The sequence below is a fragment of the Bactrocera dorsalis genome, chromosome 4, assembly GCF_023373825.1.
Source record: "Bactrocera dorsalis isolate Fly_Bdor chromosome 4, ASM2337382v1, whole genome shotgun sequence".
Classification (NCBI taxonomy): domain Eukaryota; kingdom Metazoa; phylum Arthropoda; class Insecta; order Diptera; family Tephritidae; genus Bactrocera; species Bactrocera dorsalis.
In genome coordinates, this window is record NC_064306.1 from 12935816 (window position 1) to 12960325 (window position 24510).

The window sequence follows — 24510 nt, forward strand, 5'->3', positions numbered from 1 at the left end:
AATAGCCCCTATTTCTTAAATTATCTAACAGGTATTTTAGATAGTCACTTAGTTGAGTCAATTAGGAAATTACCCACACCTTCCACAAGGGTTCTACATTTTCTATAGTTGTTAGTCGAACTCACCACATACTAAACACCACAGCCACAATAAGAAACGCTTAAGCACCTCAAAGCAGCTAATATGCACTCTTTCTTCATCTAAAGGTTTGCAAAGTTTTCGATACCGTTTGTATAAGCGCTTATTTTGGGTCACTGTCAAACCGAATCCTCTCGTCTCTGTTATATGATTCGTGCTTAACAAGATGTTTCCACAATCATCGAGTCGGAAAAACTGCTTAATATCGTAGTGATCATGGTTGATTCGGCTCGTTGGATGACAAAGATCACCTGAATTTGTAATGAGATCAGCTTCAGAGGAACGTGGTGTACTATCCCGATCGGGACATTTGCCAATAGCGCCCATTATAGAGTTAGCTAAGGCTTCAGTCTTAAGTTGATTGCGATTAATGGCACAGTCTTTAATTACCTGATTTGCGCAGGCGTTTCGTATTGGTGTTTCCTCAACACCATTGAAGCTCACTTGCAGCGATGATAAACTCGAAGTTATTGTGCTACGCGAAGTCTTATGTGCAGCTTCGCTAATTTTTCGTTTACATTTCATATGATTTGTTGTATGTGATTCATGTTCTGGCGGTACCAAACCAAGTTGTATTTTCTCTTTAAATAGCATATCACAGAAACGTGTCTTCCTTTTTCTCTTACGAAGCGCGCGTGCTGCGCTGAGCTCTCGCTTGCCGCAGTTCGTATATTCTGGCTCCTCAGGAGTTGTTATCACATTCTTTTCACCTGTCGGCACCGGCTGAGTTCTTTGCTGCAATAACTCATCTTCGAAATCAGCAGAGAAGAAGTTTGTTATGTTTGCCGGATTTGGTACGATTTCCCATTCCGACATAAGTTCCAGAAACTCGGCTTCCTCCTTGTAGTTGCGCACATGTTCAGGATCATGAAAGAACTCCTCAGGATCCAATATTTCCATAGGTCTACTATACAAGGAACTTGAAGGTTTACTAACTTCGTCATTGGAGTTGGCATTACTGTGTTCTGACGTTTTTTTAATGCGTTTGTGTCGCTGTTCACGCGCTTTCTCATTATGCGGGTTCACGGCTTTTTCGCATGACAACTTTTTGAACCAATTCATGGTGTATATTATAAAGATTTTTTCCAGCAAAAACGAATTGTCGAAAACGAAAGTTTCTCATCGGCACACACGGAGCAGTGGTGCACGTACGGTACAAACCGATTAACACAGTCGAAACTCAGCGACTGAATGGCTGTACCAAGCACTTTTTGCGTGAATCAAACGATATTTCTGAAATCTGTTTTCAATTTATACAATTTTTTGTATTCACTAAAACAGCTGTGCTATTAAAAACTCAATTTAGCGAAAAATCGTTTTCGTGTCGAACGCACTCATACAAGCCGATCACAATGTCAAGCGTGATCGTATGAATTATTAAACGCCAACCCGTCACTTTAAGTGCTTTTGTTGCTCACACGACGAACGCAAAACGATTACTGTTGCATGCCACATTGTCCAGCAGCGATTTTATAATTAAAATAATTGCGAGTAGATTCTGCTGAGCGTTGTCGCCGCAGCACAGCGCACACACGCTCGCTGCTCTCGGCATTCTCCCCAAGAATTGTGTGCTCGCTACCTGGTCACGCGCGTGGTGAGAGTCTTGCGTGTACGAAATTACTTATCTGTTCCGATCCCACAGAGTGCTGAGAGTACAAGTACATAGATTGTGTCTCTGTTTACATACAGCGGAAGCGGACAAAAGCGAGTGAACAGCTGTGGATAGGTAGTGAGTTCCGTGCAAAGCCGTTTTCTTTTTTGTAGACGCGTGTGTATTCAGTGGTAATTTTGCAAACCATTTCAATACAGGGGAAAATCCTTTGGAAAATCAAGCAGCGACAAAAATCCAAACTACCTTAGATCTTTTGCAATTTTGGTACAGTTGAGTAGGCAGAGCTATTGCGCAGCACGCAGGGATTACCGTAGTATTTAGTTTCATACATATATCTTTTTTGGAGTTTGACCAGCTTAACTGTACCGCGAAAACATGTCTCGACTAAACTCTATTTCAAAAATGCTCTCTATACAAACGGCATAAACATAACTTTATCCGACTTAAGAAATCTCAATCTATAACTCGTACCAGCCTTCAGGATACATACACTTTAGCGATAAGAGGGTTTTGTCGGCATACGCACTTGAAGTTATAATCTATATGTTTGTATGTATATTAATTTATTACTAGGGTGTTCATAATGTCCGATATGGCATATTTTTAAGCAATGAGTTCATCGAACTGGAACTGGAGTTTAAAACTCGTGTGTCTAGATGTTTGAAGGAAGTTTACATTTATGTTGAGGAAAAACAAATAGTGCAAAACAATTTTCGTAGAAATTGTTTCTTATGCAAACCTCAGCTGACGAGACCGAGGTGGTCTTTCTTTCATCCTTCTTTTTAACATATTTTCTCCACACTGTCGATTTTTCTTTTTATCAATAGCTGATTGTGTCCAAAATGCATTAAGTTTTTGAAGTATTGAACGGACCACTGTGGTGTTTCTTTTAGTTTCCCCTTTATTATTTGGTCTAAAATTCGACTCTTCTATTGTTACTTTTTATTCACATAAGTTGGTGTTAAATATGTTTCATTGTAGCAATCAGAAGTTTAGGTTAGGTTAAGTTGAATTGTCGATCTTAAAAAAAAACGGGATCCCACTTGGACAGCTTACAATATCGGTCTTTTGTGGTACCTAGAACTCCAATAAAAATTTAGCATCAAGACTTTCATATATTGATAAAGAGCTTTGAGTCAGTCCGGCTATATCTGTGGGTTCGTCTTGGCCTTTCAAAGGCTGGACAATGGAGGAAAAAGTGCTTAAATATTTCTGATAAAGTAGCCTCTGTAATGCACTTGTCCAAGTTTTCAGGGATGCAATTGAAGAAGGAGAGAATTTCAGCGTGACCCTGTTTGGACTCCTTCATATACCCAGCATCTCTAAGACTTCGCAACAATGCACTTGATAGCAATATCCACGGTGTTGCGTGTTCAATCTTATGTTCTCTCCAAAGTGCTGACTCCACCATTTCTTTACAGTTTACAAAAGCTACTACGTCGACTTTCGAGCTTAAGGATGTGTGTTTCCGAACCGCTGTGGTGCTCTTGCTGGTTAGTTCGTTTTGTTTTGACCTGAGCAATTTTCGATGAGCCCGTAGAAGAATTTAATAATATTTTTTATCTACATTTTTCTCTGTGGCTGACAATGTGCTTAATTGAAAAGACTTTAAGACCAATGGTCAAATCAAAGCATGTCCCGAGAGTAATGGTGGTGTTCTCATATTCTTAAAATTGTTTAGTTTTCTAGTTATTTTTTGGAAGTGCAATTAAATTTAATTGGTATTAAGGTCTCAGAGTGTAATATGTTTTATAAGATTTTAAGATTTCCTGCCAAACAATTTAAGGCCCGACGCCTGGGTTTTCTTCACTTTTGGATTATGACTTCGCAGTCTTGGATCTATTTTTCTTTTATAACATGCCATTAGTACAATAGAGACTTTTTGAAATTGATTTTTAACATTTACTCAGAATAATTGAAACACTTTTAAGGTCTTCGATATAAAATAAACTTAACATTTAATCAAATAAGCAACACCCTAGTAAAATGTAAGTTCACTTTCAAAGTTTGCGAAATCATCAATATTATTTTCTTGTAATTCGTTTGGCGGCATTTCCAGCCAAACCGACTTATGGACTTAATTGTAAAATTAATAGCAACAACAATTAAGTATACTCGTACATATACATGGGACTGCTTATTTGTATGTATATGTGTGCAAATTAAGTGGGTTAAAAGGAAATGAGTAGCAATGACTTGAAGCTCAAGTCACTTGTCGCGCTTTTTGCATGACTCAAGAACGGTTTATTCATACTTATGTATGCACATACATATATATTACTTCATACATATCTTTTTATTGTAACAATAACACTTTGAAATTTACTTATCTAAACTAGAAGATGTTCTCTTTTTATTGGTTTATGAGCAAATGCGCTCAGCGCTAAATATAGTTTACACTTAAACTCCTATACAAATGCATGTACATATGTATGTATATGTACATATACTTATGTACTAAATAGAACGAGGCTAATTATGTTATATTTTTGATAAAATAGATTTTTTGCCTATTTTTTTTTTAAACGGATATTTGAAACACGGCATTGAAAATGCTGATAAAAATTTGTATGAGAACGAAGTGAACATATAAAACATAAGCTGATAAAAGTGAAACGAGTAATAAGAAAAACGGTAACTTCGCCTGCATTGAAGCTACAATACCCTACATAAATACAAAATATTTTGTCGAAAACGTTGATTTTGATCAGTTAGGCAGATGTGTATGTGCGGCAGTGGTCCGATCTGAACAATTTCTTCGTAGATTGTAACGCTGCCTCGGACAAAAGCCCATGATGAATTTCGTAAAGATATCTTGTGAAAGAAAAGAAATTTTCACATAAGAGCTTGATTGCGATTGGTCAGTTTCTATGACAGCTTTACCATATACTATAGTGGTTCGATATTGGCGGTTTCAACGAATGAGCAGCCTTTTGATGAGAAAAGAATATGTGCAAAGCTTCAGATCGATACATAACGGGTGATCCAATTAAAGGTATTTTTTTCAAAAACCTTCCGAAGCGATACTGCTCTATGGGCTTTTAAAAAGTTCCAAGAGGATCCGACGTTTTTGAGCATTTTGAACGAAGAACAACCTGAAGAGATTCAAGAGCTTCCATTTCATACAGAAAAGCCGTGGTGGGGTTTGTGAGCCGGTTGAATCTTCGGTCCATATTTTTTCAAAAATGATACCGATGAGAACGGAACCGTCAATGGCGACCGTTATCGCGTTACCGTTACCATTAGACTTTTCCAGTAGATATATGTATGCAAAGTGTAAAGTCTATGCGCACAATCACGCTTCGATTCAGGCATTGGAGCAAAACATCACGCGTGTCATTCGCCAGTCGAAATGCTCGAACGAGTCATCGAAAATTGGACTCAACGGATAGACCTGAGATTTGATAAATATAATCTTCAATAATATAGTAATAAATGTCAAATAATGTTCAAAATGCTTCGTGTCAGAATCGCGATTCAAACAATCGCACTTACCAACGTGTTATTAAATGTTAATATGAAGGCATAAGTCCTCCAGCCGAGTTTAGCGAACGCATGACGCAAGCTTTATCTGTTCGATAAGCTGTCTCAGCATAGTTTTTGAACTATATCTATCAAATAAAATCGACAATTGAAATGTTTCCAAGTATTTTCGTGACCTAAAAATAACTGAAGTCGAAAAACTGTTCTATTCGAAGATTCAGATGATCTTGCATAGAAGAAGAAAAGAAAAACTTTTCGAATAGGAGCTCTACTACTGCCTCTCAAGAGATGAAGCGAGTTCTTGGCAGCAGATGTTTTGGGAAAAAATAAAAGCTTCAGATGATGTTGCACCTAAGACGAGCAAGGGAGATCTTGTCTACAGGCTTTTGGAATAAATGATTTAGCCAATCTCGCCCTTAAAAAGATGAAGGGAGTTCTGGACGATAGGTGTGTTTGAAAATACGCTCCAGATGATCGTGCAGATGAGAAGATCAAAAAATATCTTGGTTACAGGCTTTTGAAATAAATGCAGCGTCGATGAAGAGGATCACATTGCAACACAATGATTTCCGGTAAATATTAATTTAAAGAAAAATTAATTATTGAACTTAGAGACCTCGAATGCACCGAGACGATACTGATTGCAAAGCTTTTGACATGCTGATATTATTATAAATGGCAGTGCGAAGAGTATACTTCCTTCATACCCGCACAAAATTAGTTGTTTAGTAGAAAAATGGCTTAACACCAAATAAATATAGCGAAATATTGAAGAGCTAAATATATTAGCAAGCCATACGCTGGTAAAAAATATTTGAACGGCATCATTTAAATTTTTTTATTTACTCTTTATTATTTATATATCTTGAGTTTAACTTAAATTGAATTTTTGCCGTGTCTTTCCATATTATAATTTTTTTGTTAAGACACTCTTCTAGTAAACAAGCGTTATGTAGAAACTATAGTCTGCGGCAAAGGTCGAATCACACGCCATAAATTTCAAGATTCCATTAAAGTTGACATTCTGATCGTTATTATACTTATTATTCTAACAAAACCTATTTAAAATAATCATTTGTATGCGTGAAGAGTGCGCACTTTTTCTAAGTAATTGTGTAAAAAGTCTAACAAAGCAAGGATCTCGAAAATTGCGTTTTAGAAAATTATAATTATGCGCTTACTCAATGTGTTGCCATTATTGCATCAGCAATTTTCCAATTCTAGTAGACAATTTTCTATATACAAAAAGTTAAGGAAGAGGCTAAGTTTCGGGTGTCACCGAACATTTTATACTCTCGTATGTTAAGGTGATAATCGAGATTTCATTATCCGTCATTTACATATTTTTTTTATTTGGTTCCTAATGTATATACATACTCGTATTATAACAGAGAAGGGCATCAGATGGATTTTCAAAATAACGTTATATTGGAAGAAGGCGTGGTTGTGAACCGATTTTCGGCCATATTTCGTACATGTCACTCAGGGTGTTAAAAAAATATTATAAACCGAGTTTCACTGTAATCGGTCTAGTAGTTCCAGAGATATGGTTTTTGCTCCATAAGTGGGCGACGCCACGCCCATATTCAATTTTTTAAACAAAGCCTGGGTACAGCTTCCTTTCTGCCATTTCTTCTGTAAAATTTAGTTTTTTCTGACGTTTCTTGTTAGTCGGTAACGCACTTTTTGTGATTTTTCAACATAACCTTTTGTATGGGAGGTGGGCGTGGTTATTATCCGATTTCTTCCATTTTTGAACTGTATATGGAAATGCCTGAAGGAAAACGACTCTATAGAGTTGGTTGACATAGCTATAGTAGTTTTCCGAGATATGTACAAAAAACTTAATAGGGGGCGGGCCACGCCCACTTTTCCAAAAAAAAATTACTTCCAAATATGCTCTCCCTAATGTGATCCTTTGTGCCAAATTTCACTTTAATATCTTTATTTATGGCTTAGTTATGACACTTTATAGGTTTTCGGTTTCCGCCATTTTGTGGGCGTGGTAGTGGGCCGATTTTGCCCATACCTTCGAACTTAACCTTCTTCGGACGGACGGACAGACGGACGGACGGACAGACGGACGGACGGACAGACAGACATCCGGATTTCACTCTACTCGTCACCCTGAATCACTTTGGATATATATACCCTATATCTGACTCTTTTAGTTTTAGGACTTACAAAACAACCGTTATGTGAACAAAACTATAATACTCTCTTTAGCAACTTTGTGCGAGAGTATAAAAATTTACACAAACATACATTTGTCAATTTGTATTGTCTGGCAGATAGACTCTTAGAGCGACCAAAGTGTGAGTTGTGATAGACAGCGTGGCAGCTACGCTCTAGTGAGTGAGCAGCATGTGCAGGGCGAAATTAGTATTTGAATGACCTATTGTAGTTTATAGATGCATACATACAAACATATATCGTAATAAATATAAAAAAGTAGGAATTTGTCAATCGAACAAGCCACTAGCATAACTCATAACTAGGCTAAACACTTAGAGAGAGTTATAAAATCTTCTTATATACATATGTATTGAATCAACTGGGTAGCTTTATCGTTCCCCACTCATGTGAGTTTTTAATGAGAGAAAAGAACTTAAACTAGCGAAAAAGTTGCAAGTCGAAGGCCGTAAAGTTTCGGCTAAAATGAATTAACCTCTCATTAAGGTTAGGTTAGGCGTTGACAACGAATCACATCCAGGGCTGTCATCAACAACAACTGATCATCAACATGTCAATAAAATAAAGGAATTGGTGCTTGAGTGAAAATCATTTTGAAAGAACATTTGGGCCTAAGAAAAGTGAAAGCACGCTTGGTTCCAAAATCACTATTTTTTTTGAAAAACAGCGTCACGTTAACGTCTGTGAAACAATGCTTGCCGACTACTAGAATGTCATGAAACGTATAATTACTGGCGCTGGGTCTTGGATCTATGCTTACGATCGGGAAACAGATGGCAGACGACCACGTTAAAGCAGATAGTTTTTGATGTTGACAGTTTGCTTCGATTATCGAGGTAGTGCACTCCGAATTCCTTCCGACCCGCCAAATTGTCAACAAGGAATACTATTTGAGTGTTATGCATCATTTGCGCGAAGCTATTCGAAGACGGAATTATGGGCCGCTTAACTCTTGGGTTTTGCACCACGATAATGCAGCGTCGCATATGGCATTGATCTTTCGTTAGTTTTTCGCCAAATTTTCAACAAATATCGCGCCCCAACCACCATATTAGCCTGAGCTCCATGTGACTTCTGGCTATTCAGCAACTGAAACGAGCGCTCCGGGGAAACCGCTTTGAGTCAATTGAATACATTAAACCTGAATCGCTACGCGCTTGAAGGTTGTTTCGGATTGAAAAAAACGTTGGCATAAGTATATTGTGGCCAAGTGGGATTACTTTGAGGGGGTCGACATAGATTTTGAAGAATAAATTAAGAATTTTAAAATTACGACAACGTCTTACTATTTTTTGCTCATAGTAGTATGCTTTAGTCGTCCGATCTGAACATATTTTCGGACGTTTTAGCAATAATCCGTTCAAAATATTGTGAAGATACATATATCGTCAAGCAAAAAAGTTTTCCATACAAGAACGTGATTTTGATAGCTCAGTTTTAATGACAGCTGCACAGTGACTTGGGGATAAAATGGTGTATATAAAATTTCAGATCGATATTTCCAAGATTGAGGATCTAGTCGCGTATATACACACTGTGTTACAAAATTATTATACTTTAAATAGGTTTACATTGTATGAATACCGGTTCGCAAACGCAAACAAGGAAATTTTTATTTTGAGGTAGGATAAAATTGATTAAGGTCTAGCATATTAACTACTAGGCAAATTTTAGTGAAATCAGCTTTGCAGCATTTTTAAAGAAAACTGTACCGTTCTTTTATAATCATTATGTCTTCAAACAAAATTCATTCAAAATTCGACATAGAAAATTGATCTTTTTGGGCCTTGAAACACATTTATAGCCACGGCGAAAGTTAAACCATTAGGAATTGTAGTCTTCTCAAGGGTAAGGCACTAATGGTGCAACACGATCTCTCAACTTCTTTATTATCTCGACGAAATGATTGCTTCAAGAATATTTCTGGTATATTTGATGATCGTGATTGCTGAAAAGTTCTGTAGGAAATCATCAGTCAACATTACTATTGAATCTTGAAAATTTTGCTTTTTTGTGTAAGACTTAAAGGGTTCAAATGTTATGTATATGACATGTTGAATGACAGGAGATGAATGACGCTTTGTCCTATAATCAACAAATAATTTACAACAAAAAAATGTCGCGTCTCTAAATTGAGATATAAAATTATCCTATGCCGACAACACTTATTGTAGAAGTAGTTACAACTCTACCACGTTGATTCTAAGCGACTTGTAATATATCTTCCGAGGTAAGAACTTATAAATTGTTTATAAACTAAGTGGGTTTAGTGACCTTTACTAAAATGCAAAACTAAAATAATATTTATACTTTTCCCAGTGAAGTTTTAAGCTCAAATAAATATTTGCATGATAAATTATGGAAATTTTGTTGTTGCTTCTAAAAATGTAGGTTTTTATATTCCCACATTAAAGTGTGTGAAATACAATCAAGATGCTTATGTAAACGAGTGATTATATTTGACATTCTAAATTATGTATGTATGCACATGCATATGTGTATGTGTGTGGGTTTGCGGATTGTGACTATCAGTTAAAGATATCAGCGCGTTTTGCAGTTATCAGCGCGTTGTCAGACAACGACACATTTAACTGCAAATATTGCGGTTTTAGCCATGTAAATAGGTGCTTTCGTCGTAAACAGCAAAATTTTACTGTTTTTAATGTTAGAAATTTAATCAATTGCGTCAGTGATGTGTTTTTTTTATTTTGTAGTCTTGTGTTTAATTTCATTAATTTTATTATAATATTATGTAACGGATTTTAAAATGAATTAAATTAGTTAAATTAATTTCAATTAAATTATATATAAAAAGGTAGGGTTAAGTAAATTTTAATAAATTAAATTAATTTATATAATTTAACAGCTAATAAAAACTAGTAAACCATTAAATTAAATTGAATTTTTAAATTTTAATTAATTAAAAAATTAATTATATTTTGTAAAAACACAATCTTATAACTTTAAGCAATCTATTTATAACTGAAATTATTGATAAAAATTATATAAAAAATTAGGTCGTTTTAATTTTTTTTTAATTATAAGATTAGTTTAATTATTTTTATTTAATTTTACATTTGATAATATTTTTAATATATTAATTTAAATTATATTTTTTTTAAATTTATTTAATTAAATTAGGTTACTATTTAAATTTATTAAATTTGGTTACAAAATAATCATATAATTTGAAAACAAATTTGAGTTAACAATGAATGAACACAATCATACAATTTTAATCCATCTACTTATAATTAAAAGTATTGATTTAAATAATGTAAAACAACAAACTATATTTAAATTTGTTAAAATTAAATCTTATTAATTTAAATTAATTCATTTTATTTAATTTCGCAGTTATTATTCCATTTTATTTTTAAAATTAAATTAAATTAATTAATTATTTAAATTGAATTAAATTAATAAATTGAATTAAATTAATTAATTAATTAAATTAAATTTAAATTAATTACATTTGATAACAATGCAATCATATAATTTTAAAAGAAATTTGAGTTATCCAGTGAATGAAACTAAAAATTTAATAATTAAAGTTATTGATTTAAGTTTACTGCTTGCATTTAATTAATTAAAAAAAATAATATTTATTGATTAAAATGCAATGACATATTTTTAAAACTAATTAATTAAACTTTATTAACTAGATATTAAATAAATTAAATTAAATTTTAACCTTATTTTTTAATTGTATTAACTTTTAAAAATTATGAACTATTTTTAGTTTTAATTTAAATTTAAAAATAATTTTAATTTTAATTAATTTAAAAGAAATTTTTTTAATTTTAAATTCATAAGCAATTAAAATTTAAGTTTAATTTAGTTTTTAACTATATATTAAATTAAATTATATTTTAATTAAATTAAGTTTTAACTTTAATTTTATTTTAGTTTCGCTTTTATTTTAACTTTAAAGAGTTATGAACTAATTTAATTTAATTTTAAAAATAATTTTAATTGTTATTTTTATTATTTATTTTTAAATTTTAATTTCATAAGCAATTTAAATTTAAGTTTAATTTAGTTTTCAATTAGAATTGTATTCTACATTTATTATAAATTAAATTTTAACTTTAGTTTTTATTTTTATTTTTATTTTTATTTAATTTTATTTTATTTTTATTTTTATTTTTAATTTTTTTTATTTTAGTTTTGCTTTTATTTCAACTTTTAACTTTTTTCAACTTTTTGCTTCTGAATTTAATTTTTAGTTTCAATTTAATTTGAAAAATAATTTAAATTTTAACATATTTAGTTTTATTTGAAGTTTGATTTTAGTTTAAATATTAGTTTCTTTATAATTATTTTTATTTTAAATTTATTTTTAGTTTTAATTTTAATGCAATTTTAATTTAACTTTTGTTTTTGTTTTAATTTAATTTTAATTTTAATTTTAATTTTTTATATTAATTTTATTATTAATGCAATACTATATTTTTAATTTTAGTTTAAATAATTAAACTTTTAAATATACAAATAGTTTATTTATTTTTCATAGAGAGGCATTATCAACTTTTAATTGAATTTTAAGTGATTTCATGAGACATACTTATAATTAAACGCTGTTTGGTTGTGGCAGCTGATAACAGTGTGGTTTAGTAAAACTCTTGTGCATTCATACGCATACATACATACATATATACATATGTATGTATATTCGCTTTAACTTATTATTATTCTCACACAGCTTAGATGCACATTATTGAGTGCAATGGTGGTATGTACATATGTATGTATGTAAACAAGTACGCACACGCGTCGCTAAAATACAAGGTCTTTTCGAAACAATAAAAAATAAAAGTGCAAGCCTTTGCTCTTCTTATTTTCTTAGTTAATTATGATTACAGCAAATTGTTACTCTGATACACGCACATACATACATACATATTTAGTTAGTTAAATGTGTGAATCAATAATTAATTATAAAACTGATTTCATTGAATAATTGTATGTGAAGTTTAATATGTGATGTTGACACACTTTTGGAGCGGATGAGATTTAGAGCAAATACGAGTGCATGAGGTTTAACGGTACCACACGATGCCTATTGTCGCAGACTTACGAAATCTGATAGCTGCATATGCGAATTTATATTATAAGTAAAAGTAGTACTTTTACGAATTTATTTGCTATATACATACATATATACATATATTTTAGCGACAAATTGTGTGAGTTTTATATATTTACACACGACTTCACTTGGCTGGAATAAATGTATTTTATAAATATTTATTTGTGTCTAGAAATAGTAATTATTTGGAATAAATGGCTAATAAATGCGATGAGTCTACGGGATTTCATCATTGTCTGCCTTTTGAAAACGTACATCATTTAAATTTCTTCTTCAGAACACCCGTAGGAACAAAAGTCGAAATAAAAAAAAAGATCGGTTGAATCCAAATTTTCAACTCTCGACATGAATGACTAAGGCATCATAAATAATGTAATAAAAATAGTAGCAATTTGTAAGCTTACGGTTCCGGTACCTAGCGTAAGCTGATGGAGTGAGAAGTATTATCTCATAAGTAAAGTTATTCAAAAGGAACGTATGGAAACAAAACAAAACATATTTATTTTTAGACAATGTTTTTTATACTAAAGATCGATAAACACTTATATAACCCATTCTCGCAACTTGATATTCCTAAAACCAAAACCATCTAGAGATTTACGCCTGAACAGCGTTTACAAATCGTTAAACTTTATTATGAAAATTCATGTTCTGTAAAGAGTTTGTATCGCGCACTGCGCTTAACTTATGGTCAACGTAATTGGCCTACAGAGCCTACTATTTGCAACACCCATCTTGAGACCCGGCAGTCATTGTTGGGTAATATTCAATTGAATAGTGTACACAAAGACCGTGGAGAGTCGTAGCAACTCGGAATGACGTATGGAACTGAGGTATGGAACTAGGCGCATTTTACGTCGAGATCTTAAATTGAAAGCATACAAAATACAGCTTGTGCAAGGACTGAAGACGCTCAACCTGCTCAAGCAACATCGCTTCGCTCTGTAGGCTCTTCAAAAGTTCCCAGAAGATCCGACGTTCTCAGGTTAGATTTTGTTCAGCGATGATGCCCATTTCTGGCTTTATGGTTCATCTGTCGGAAACACCTATATCGGATCACTATAATGGTCAACAAACAAAATCAAAATCAAGTTATTTCATGGAAAACATTGTTATTTGCTAACTTCCAAGAATATGCCATATGAACTGACCGATCAAAATCAAGTTCTTGAATAGAATTTTTTTGTGAAGGTTATTCTAGCTTCGGTGCAACTCAAGTTAAAAACCCGAAGTTCTTGTTTTTCATTTCTTTTACGCTTTGCTTCGCCTGCGGTGCGATCCCGAGTTATGCAGTTGGATGCCATTGACTATGGCAATCAAGTTCTTGTTGCGTTAACAAATCTCAGAGACCAGAATCGGACAAATTTGTATTATACAACATTATTAACAATTAAAAGTACGGCATAAGCCAGTATTCAATATTTATAAATACTGTTGAAAGAAAAATATGAAGCCTACCTTAAGATTCTTCCTAAAACTTTGGGAATATTAGGCTCTTTATATCTTTAATGTCTTCATGGACACTCACAGCCGAGGTCAGCGTAAATTTGCGTATTGGGTAAAAGGCAAAATGCGCTCGGCTTAACTTTAAGCGTCCACTCTGCAGGCACCCTTAAAGTGGAAAGTTGTCGTTGAAACTGATATGTATTTATCGTAAAAGGTGTGGTCCCCCTGAATTAGTAATAAATGGCAACCCTTTTACAAGAAACTTTGTGTAAAACAAAATAAAACTGCGAAACTAAGGAGGCGGAAAAATCTGAGATCTGGAAAATTTTTGAAAATAATTAGCAATCCTCGGAGTGTGATGGCTTCTTAACTGAACAGACACTTTACCGCCGAAAGTACTTATGATAATTGAAAAACGACTATTATACTCCTATAGTAAAAATAAATAAAACCAAACCTATTGAAACACCCCTTGCGAAGACATAGTTATTAAAATTTGTATTATTATCACTTTGAAAAAAAATTATAATAATGCAAATAAAAATAAAAATAATGCAGGCGTACCAAAGTTCACTTCTAAGGTCCTACAATTCTATAACTTCTAATCTCTATCGTTTGCTTTAACTGCTTCCAACTCAAGCGCATACCAGTTCTAACCAGTTCCGTAAAGTGCGAGTGCGCCTTAGATTATCATTGAATTTCCTTTCTTTACATTTGTAAGAGTAAATGACAGCAAACCAACTACTTCCAGCTAGAGTACACTCAAAAAAGGCAAGAAGCAAAAGCAACATGCAACAATTACAACAACAGACGCGCTCAATGTTAAGCTAATAATTAGCAGAACCATTAATAGAAATAAAAGTAAATAAAATTTCGAATAAAAAATATGAAAATGTTGACGAAAGCATTGCTGCTCCTAAACTCAAGCGTGCTTGAGGCACGATTGACGCGAATATGACACAACTACTTAGAAAGCATACGCGTATGTATGCGGCAACTCAAATGCAGCGCACAAAGGCTGACTCGAGTAATTTTTGCGTCGCAATACCCTCAGCGCTGATAAAAACCGATTAGAAGCGTCGTGTGTAAGACGAACAGCAAAAACGCCACTATATTTCAAAAGCCCATGCGGCATTTACTTATACATATATGATTGTTGTTGTTTGTTTTATTACTTTGCTTCAAAGCTGAGATGAAAACGAGACATTGTTGACGAATGTCAGTGTGGCGTGCGCCCAGCGCAGCATTATCAGACGCAGACAGACGGCAACGCGGACAACGAAGACGGCGATGACGCGGCAGCCGCCGCGCTGACACTCCATTCAGCGTACTCTAGCGCCTTGCGGAGCGAGTTAGTCAGTGCGTAATTATTTTCGAAGTGATAGCACAAAAGTACACAAACTGGAAGTACTAGAAGAAAATATCTGTGTGTGTGTGCGCGTGTTGTAAATATGCAATTCTAATTTTAGGTCACGGCGGGCGTCAACAATGCCGCGGTCACGCCAAGCGGTGACAATCTGGTGAGCGCACAGTCGAAAATGCGGAACTAATATTTGCACGACAGCGCTGCTGTAGGCGCTTCGTACTCATTGTTGTTTTTGTCGAAGCTGGAGTTGCCGAAAGTGCGACTTGGCTTTTATCAATACGCACTGAGTTTCCGTCTAATCTCGAAATCAAGCGTGGCATATGGATGAGAAGTGCAAATATGCATATTTGCATAGCGCGTACGAATTTCTCACACTCCCGAATTTGTATATATTTATTTTTAGTTGAGTGCACATGCACTTACATCTAATCAATAATTAATTATTTACTTTCATGGTCAAAACTGAATGGTTGTTCCGCAAAGTGGAGCAAAATAATTTTTGTCATACTAAATAATCCTTAAATCGGCGACTTCGATGTAAAACATATATGTATACTAGAGGACCCGCTTACGTTTTACTGTGGCTGATACATAGATAGTACTACTAATACCATCTATATGATTTCTATTAGTTAGATTATAAGTATTAGTTAAGAAATAATCGCATTTTTGATGAAGCAACAAAAATGAATCAAAAAGCATTTCGTGCGTTAAGAAAGAATTGGTTTTTGGGGTAAAAATACTATTGAATTTGGGCTGTGCATCAGGGAAATCAATCGAGTCCAATCGATTGTCAGCCTGGTGGACTGCATATTAAGAAACGGTTCTCAAGCGTGGAAAGACAAAAAAGTCGGCTGGCAAGGTTATGGCATCAGTCTTTTGGGATGCCCGTGGTATATTATTCAACGAATGATAAATGAGCCAGTTTTATTTCATTGCATTGTGTATTTGATTGCAGTTCTATTCTACCATTGCCAATATTTAGCAATTTTATTATTTTTCAGGAAGGATAAGTTTGAAATTGTACGCATATACATATGTATTCATCGTTCCCTTTTAAATATTGCATTGCTCTGTGCAATGCTTCGAAAAGAGTTCTGTATATCTCAAATTTTTTATCAACACTTCAGTTATGTCGCTATTTTTTTTATGCCAGACCTTTTGCAATTTTAAACTGCCTGTCAAGATACCCCCTCCAATAGTTAGCAGGTATGAAAAAATTGTTATAGCTACCCATAGATGTATTGAATCACCCAATTTATTACTTAAGAACGAACAACTCTGTCCACAATATAAAAATTTGATCCACATATGTCGCTTTTTACTTTGGCATCGTTTTCTTTAATGCACGTTTACGCCAATTTAAGGTTTGAATATTGGATACTGCGATGGTAGCGCCATCTATCGGTCAAACATTCCAAAATTAACAATTGATTAAAAATGAAAAAATAATTTAAAAAAACATTTTCCAGTGGACCAAATTGTAAATCTAAACCATTCTCGAATCTCCTTGAACATACACACAAAATTTCATCAAAATCGGTCCATCCGTTTAGGAGCAGTTCAAATGCAAACACACGGTCAGAAGATTTATAAATATAAAGATAAATGCCTTGATTTTACTTTTTAGTAAAGGGTTATTCAATAGGAGCGCGTCACTATACTTAATATGACCAGAGGACGTTTAATTAAAAAGCTGCTAAAAGCTTTACATTTTACAAAGAGTGTGTTTCACGTGCCTCGCTCAAGTTATGGTCAACATAATCGGTCTACTGAGGGTACTATTCGTGAAACCATCACCCGTCTTGAGATCCAGCATTCATTATTGGATAATATTTGACAGAATAGACGTCCAGCACGCAGTGAAGAAACCGTTCGCAGCAATTAGAACTGACGTATGAAACGACTTGGCGCATTTTTTTTTATGGAGTTCTTAAATTGAAAGCGTACAGTTCCAAGAAGATCCATCATTTTCCAGCCAAATTTTTACAAGAAAAATTGCCGAAATTAGGACTAAGAGCGATCTGAAGAGATTCAAGATCTGCAATTTTATCCAGAAAAAATACGGTTTGGCGTGGTTTATGGCCCGGTGGAATGATCGGTCCATATTTTTTCAAAAATGATGCCGATGTGAACGTTGCATGATAACCGACTATTTGATGCCTTCTATTGAAGCTCGTGATCTCGGCTGCATTTGGTTTGAACAAGACGGCGCCACTTTCCACACATCGCATCAATCAATGGATTTATTGAGCGAATACTTCTCGTTTTGGGCCAGTCGATTGGTCACAAAGATCGTGTGATATCATACCGTTAGATTCTCTTGTGGGAATATGTAAAGTCTAAAATCTTTTCGGACAGTCCCGCTTCGTTTCATTGAAAATTGAACTCAACGGATGGACCATCTGACACGTAACCGCGGTCAACATTTGAAAGTGAAAGAAAATCCTCAAAAAATAAATGCCAAAGAATGTTTTTTTTCGAATAATAATATGTAGGTTTATAAAGTCTTTTTGGACAGCACAGCTTCGTTTCATTGAAAATTGAACTCAACGGATGGACCATCTGACACGTAACCGCGGTCAACATTTGAAAGTGAAAGAAAATCCTCAAAAAATAAATGCCAAAGAATGTTCTTTCGAACAATAATAAACATTCCCCAATAAATTTGAGGTTTCGGAAATTCGATATGGATCACTCTATATTGTTTAGTAGAAACATGTTAAATAAACGAAATATTAAATAAGTGTTCTAGGGAGGACGCCAATTGGGTCAGCAATTTCTATTATTAAATAAGCTTTTCACAGAGTCCCTGAATTGGATCAATTTAGAAATTGCCTATGACATCAATGATTATTATTAATGCACTCAATTAACGAGCTGTCTGAAACGTTTGCTTAATTTAATTAGTGTAAATTGTCTACTTAAGATACTAGCTTCAAAAAACACAGTTAGAATGCAAAATATTTTTCGTTTTCAGCAGTCTGAGGTATGTATACGAGATGTCTTCTCAAAAATACAGGAATTTTCGTGTTTTGAAAAAATATTTATTAATTCTGCTACATTCTGTCATCTTCAAAATAGTTCCCATTTGATATTATGGACAAATGCCAACACTTTTTCCAATTATAGAAACATTTCTTTAACTCGATTTTTGAGATAAACTCTTTCAGCGATTTTCATCTATCTTGTAAAACGACGGCCATTTAAAGTTCTCGCACGGAGCCATCTCAGGCTGAGATCAACTACCAAGTGCTGCAGCTTCGGCTACTATGGAAGGCCGAAGGTCTTAAGTTAGCTGTGCATACCTAATCAGCAACCCCTGATCAAGATTGACAGAAGAGGATGGTTCGGCTTAAAAAAACTGAAACATGCCATGAATCTCCGGTGACGAGGTGAATAGATTCCCTCATTGGCCGGAATAAGTATCCACTACCCCAAAAGGGCTGTCCCGCGGGAATACCTACCCAATAGATGGTGGAATTTGTAGAAATTAGTGATCATCATGATTGGCACCATTAAGATCGTGTTTAAGATATACTGAATATCCACATTTGTTATCGGGCTGGAGAAAGTGGTATTATGCCACTTTAGTAAGCAAGTCACAATTGTTTCCGTCTGACCTGTTAAGTCTTCAAGTACGTTCTAAGTATGGGACCATCAAATTGGCCGTATTCGTTCAGTTGAGAAAAGTTCTGATTAGCAACTGAGTGGCTTCGAATATAATTTCCAAGAAAACATGGAATGGACTGAGTCCACATCGTCGATCTCAACCAGATCTCTGACGATACTCCAACACCGTCAAAAACCACGTCCACTCCACAGAAGTCTCCGAAACAGGATTTTGTTTACAAAATGCGACTGGCAAAAGAAGACACCCTCGAAAAAGGAAAAGTTGGCTATGGCATAAAAGAAAACCGTCACGCGCAGCGCAGCTGGAAGAGTTTTTCCAACAACCAAGCGGTTGTTTAGAGCCTATTAATATTAATAAAAAACAAATTCTTTCAGCGTCATTCTTCTAGAATTAAATACGTAGGATGCTAACTTGTAGATATCTAGAAGTTTTTCGAATGTCCTTAATTATTAATTTTAAAATTTGTTTCAAAACATGTGAATTTACTTGTAAAAAAATCATATTACTAAAAAACGATATCATGACATAGAGTGATCCGTACTTGGAACTTATTGAGCTCGATATATACCAGTAAAAAATATTTAACTGTTTTCTTGTACTGCCCTGTCTTATTTCAAAACTATAAAGTTGGTACTTACGCAAAATTTCGCGATCTCGCATGCTTGGGTTTCGTAAAATTGTTGCAACCTTTTGCCTACTATTCGACTTCTTTGCTTTCAATGTGTCTTGATTGCTTTCTTTGGTGCTCAATTCTTCAATTATGGTATCATCTTCTGAGACGACGGGTCGACATTTCGAAAAGTGTATGGTGTCCGAAGTGATGGTGGCATCTAAAATAATATTTGAAAGAGTTAGGATGTTTAACAATAACGTAAGTAAGCAAACTCACCGTCCTGTGGATTGATGGAGTCCCATTGCGATGAGTCCCACGGTTCCGAGAACACTGTACCATCATCCGATTGCGCCGAATCAATGCCGTTGCAATACGACTGGCAAAAGGAATATGTGCCGCCGACATTGTCGTAGGACGATAGGCGACAACCAGTCTGACTGTCGAAAGATTTCTGGCTGCCGTGATGTTCGTTTAATTGCTTTTGCTCATTCTGGCCGTTATGTTGTTGTTGTAGATATGCTTGTTGTGGCGGTGTAGAGCAATGTATTAGCTCGGGTAGATTTAAATCGGGAAAGTGCTTCGCAATTATTTGATGTACAGTTAACGGTTTATGCTTATTCTCCTTGTTGGCCTCACGGCCCAATGAATTTTCTTTTTCCTGCGTACTTGTTGGCTGTTGACGCCACTGTTCCTCAGTATCGTAATCACCATAATTGTTATTGGCATTATGCTCAGCTGCGTTCTCATCATAATCACCATCGCCATCTTGTTTGCGCACAAATTCCCAACTGCTATCCAATTGCCATTGGTCAAAACGGCCACGTGCCCGTTTTGTCGGCTGTTGTTGTGCTGGTGCTTGCTGCGCCTGCGGTTGCTGCTGTTGTTGTTGCTTTTTCTTCAACTCATCAAGACTGCCAGCGATTTTATCGAACTCTTTGGGTATCAACAACGGACACATGGTTGTGCGCGCTAGACCGCTTTTAGGCGGCTCGGAATGCCGATGGTTTGCTGGCAAGAGCGGACCACGTTGAGAGCGACGCAGTATGCTGGCAGTTGTGAGACCGGCTTCACGCAGTGTATCCGCTGGTTCAGCATAGAAGGGACTACCTTGTTTGCTACGTGAGGCAGGCGTGTCTGCGGTCGGTGTAGTGTCGCCTTCAGTCGGTTCGCAAACCTTGAATTGATCTTCGGAGAGCGATTGGCTCATCAGTCCGGGCAAGAGTAGGCCAGCACGCGAGCGTGGCTGTGCATCGGCGGAGAATTGTATCAGTTGCTGGGTATCGCAAGCATCGGCATCGGCAGTGGGCGTGGGCGAGGCATCACCATTGCGTGGCGGACTGGCGGAGTTGGCAGTGGAATTGGCAGGTGAGAGCAAGTTGGCGCTTAGGGAAGTAATTGTGGCTGTAAATAAAAAGTGAAATTTGTGAATCAATTTGCAGTAATTATATTAAATATATATTTGTAAGTAATTTAAGCATTACGTGTTTCGGCAAGCAGATCCGGACGCTTTCCTTGTGCACCTTCGGTGGGCTTAAAACTCGTGAGCAGGCCAGTACGTTCGTTGGACTCTTGTGTCCATAGATCTTCATAGTCGCTAATTTTATCGCCCAACGCGCTGCGGCAATATATTTGTGGGCTTTCCAATATGTCAGACTCTTTGTAGTGCTGGGATTCTTTGCGCATTTTGGTGCGTCGTGATTTGCTGCTGCCACTGCTGCCCATAGCGCTGGTTGGTGTGCCAGCCGAGCAAGGTGATAGTATCTTCCTTTGGCTGTGATTCGAGTCTTTGCTGCTCTGCGATTGCCAGCGACTGCCATTCGAAGAACCCTGTGAAGAGAGCGTGTCTTTGCATTCACCCTCCGGTGAGAGACGTTTCGAGAATGTTTGGAAAGTTGCATTCGAGTTGAGCGCGCTTGGTGTGATCATGTTATTTGCTGCCGCTGGCGTGGTTACCTCGACAAAATGTGGCGAGTTATTGTTCTCCATTGAAAATGTGACTGTGGTGGTCACCGTGAAATTATTGGCCGCGCTCAAGCCATGTTCCGATGGTAGTGGGCTGCTGGGTGTGAGTGGCTTAAAGCAACGCAAAGGTGGTGCCGGCGGTTTACGCAAGTCTAAATTCAGCGTGTTCGGTGGCTTTGGACGTCGTGGGCGTATGCCATTATCTGCGTTCATTTTAATACCTTTAGCGGTTACCGGCAGAATATTATTCGATTTGAAAGTGCTGAGATTGCCATTCGTAGCCGATGTACTATCAGCCGTTAAACCAGCATTGCCGTTACAATGATTATTAACGTCTACTGGTGACATTGTTAATATTACTGAGTCCACCGATTCGGGACTCATTAGCTGCATTTGTGGACCACCGCTGGTGGTGAAAGAACTCATGCTTGAAGTGGTATCCGATGGCGTGCCGGCCTGACTGAAAAGACCGGCCAGATTACTGGTTGGACTGAAGATCTTAGATGATTGTGGTGCGGCGGAATTGCTACTGAAAACCGTTGTGCCCAAGCCGCTGGTCTCCGTCAATGAGTTTGGTGATTTAGCATCGAGTAGATTAGCCTCTGACTCTTGTGGCTTCGGGCAAGACATCGGATAACGCCAGAACTCCTGACCCAAAAGCGCCAGTGATGAGAGTTGTTGGCGATTTTTAACTTCGCGCAAAGCGCGTGGCAGTACTAATTGTACCGGCAGCTCATCGCAGCATTGTGCATAGTGTGCGATCAGTGCCGGTATCGAATCGAATGTGAAACGCGAGCTCTCCAAGCTCAATAGGCCGTCGTTTGATTGTATCAAATAGTGTTCAATGTAGGGACCAGTGTCCGGAGGCAGACGCACCGATACGGCCATAGTGTTGGGTTGACTGGAGCCGCGTACAATGAAATTCTGCAAAAGAGAGGATACAGTGGTGAGTTCGAGATGTAAAGTGTGGAGCTTTTATTGTATTGAGGAATAAGCAAGATGAATAGTAAAAGTGAGAAAATTTAGAACTGCAGATTGGAACACCATTGCATATAGTTGTCATACAAACTGAACAATCTAAGTCTGGGATACTTTTTCATTTGACGACATATCGTCCCCAATTTCGGCGTGGGCTCTTGCCTATGGTAGTGGTGTAATCTCTATAGAAATTGTTCAGATTGGACCACTATAGCGTTTAGCTGCCATATAAACTGACGAATCAAAATCAAGTTCTTCTAAGGAATCTTTTATATTTATGAAGGGTATTATAACTTCCGTGCAACCGATTTTTTCTCTGTTTCTAAATATTTTTGATGCATTATCTGCCAAACAGTGGTTGCTTTCTTAGATATTTGCTGCTGTAAAAGTCACTACCTTCCTTTTCTTTTTCCTTCTCCAACTGTCGCACAAATCACACCCGCCAACAGCAGCGCAGATTTAATGTTGCGTTAAAAATCTGCACATAAATTTCATATCATAATAACAATGATAAATATTCTCATCACTCAGACGCGCGCGTCTTTTGTACGCAGCCATTTACATTAACGCGCTCACACTCGCACACACACACACATACTAACGTCAAAAGTGTAAGGGCAACACTTCATGGCAGCTAGAGACTGCTGCTGCTGCTAGGGAAAACTTTTGTTTTGTCTTCCGGTCGAGACTTGTGCCGTACATGCTGTTGCTTACACTCGTGCGGTGCTACGCGGCGTATGAGTAATGTGTAGGAATCAAGTGATTTCGCAAAGAGTGGGTAAGAGTGTTTATGTGTATGGGAGAATTTTGAAAATGGAATCGACGAAATTAACGCTCAAGTGCGTCTGTCACACTGAAGTGAGCATAATAAGCAACAACAACAATAACAACTCAATTGATGTGTCGCCTTTAGGTTGCTGACTGCTCAGCCAACTGCTTATGAATTTTGTGCGTTCGCTTATTTAAATGAGATTTTATTTAACACATTGTTGTTGTTGTTGCAAAACTTTACAGACAACTAGCGGGCAGCAAAAGTACTCGGAAAAGTGTTTGGTTTTTCCGTTGTAGGCGAAAGTGCTGAAGTTGTTGTCTTGGTCTTGGTGTCACAATATTTGTGTATGCCGGCATGTGATTTGATTTAATAAGCATTAGCAAGGGGCGTTAAATGCTTTCGCATTAAATACATCAAATAAACGGTCAGTTGTTGTTTGGCGTTGGTAATGCGTTTTAGTTGCCGGCAGGGAAAGTAAAGTGAAATCAGTTAAATTTACAATAAACAAGCAATGCAATTTTTGGATTTTGGGTTTTTGAACTTTAAATCTTTGCTCTATATATTTAATAATAATTTGTATAATGAATTTTCTTGCAAATATTGAAGAATTATATCTAGTAATATGAAACTAAAATATTAGAAAAAAAATATAAAATTAAAATGACCAAATTTTTGTGTTTATTTTTAGAATCTTAATCTCGACTTATCTGCAAAAATTCAATCAATTTAATTTATAATAATAATTAAAATTTTTTTCTTAATATTTTAATTTTATATTACATACTAGATATACTTATATATGTATTGAAATTTTAAATAAAATAAAAATTATTTACACAAAAAAACCTAAAACATCATCATCGAGTACTGTACAAAATAACAAATAAATGTCCAGTTTCTATTTACCACAAAATATGCTATTTAATGGACTAGCAACCAGCATAACTGGCAGCTAGCACGTTGCAGTAGTATACAGCTTCAGTTAAGCGCTCTTACGACGCAAGTAAAGTCACAGACTGAAATTTATACCATCATAACAACAACACTATCGAGAGCAACAACCACTAAAAGCAGCAGTAGTAAAAGTAATGCGCACAAACACATTCACACAGCGCCAGCTAACCGAACTCAAGTGCACCGTATATATTTTTGAGTTTAAGCATATTTATTAAACCATGCTTTGGCTCGAATGCGCTGCAGTTTACAGTTCACATTTTGGAC

The 24510-nt window shown here is 35.9% G+C and overlaps 1 protein-coding gene across 9 annotated transcripts in view; it reads right to left on the bottom strand.

The window, feature by feature from the left end:
• The window catches only part of LOC105234232 (protein sprint), a 538584-nt gene that overhangs the window by 2493 nt on the left and 511581 nt on the right, over nucleotides 1-24510 (bottom strand). For 8 of the 9 annotated variants that reach the window (XM_049456740.1, XM_049456741.1, XM_049456746.1 and 5 more), the window contains 3 exons: nucleotides 21059-22463; nucleotides 19854-20978; nucleotides 19603-19794 (listed from right to left, as the gene is read on the bottom strand). In XM_049456740.1, coding sequence (XP_049312697.1) covers nucleotides 19603-19794; nucleotides 19854-20978; nucleotides 21059-22463 — 2722 coding nt within the window. Of the gene's footprint in view, nucleotides 1-125; nucleotides 1605-19602; nucleotides 19795-19853; nucleotides 20979-21058; nucleotides 22464-24510 lie in introns of those variants that run through there. The other variant, XM_049456748.1, reaches the window with a different exon arrangement.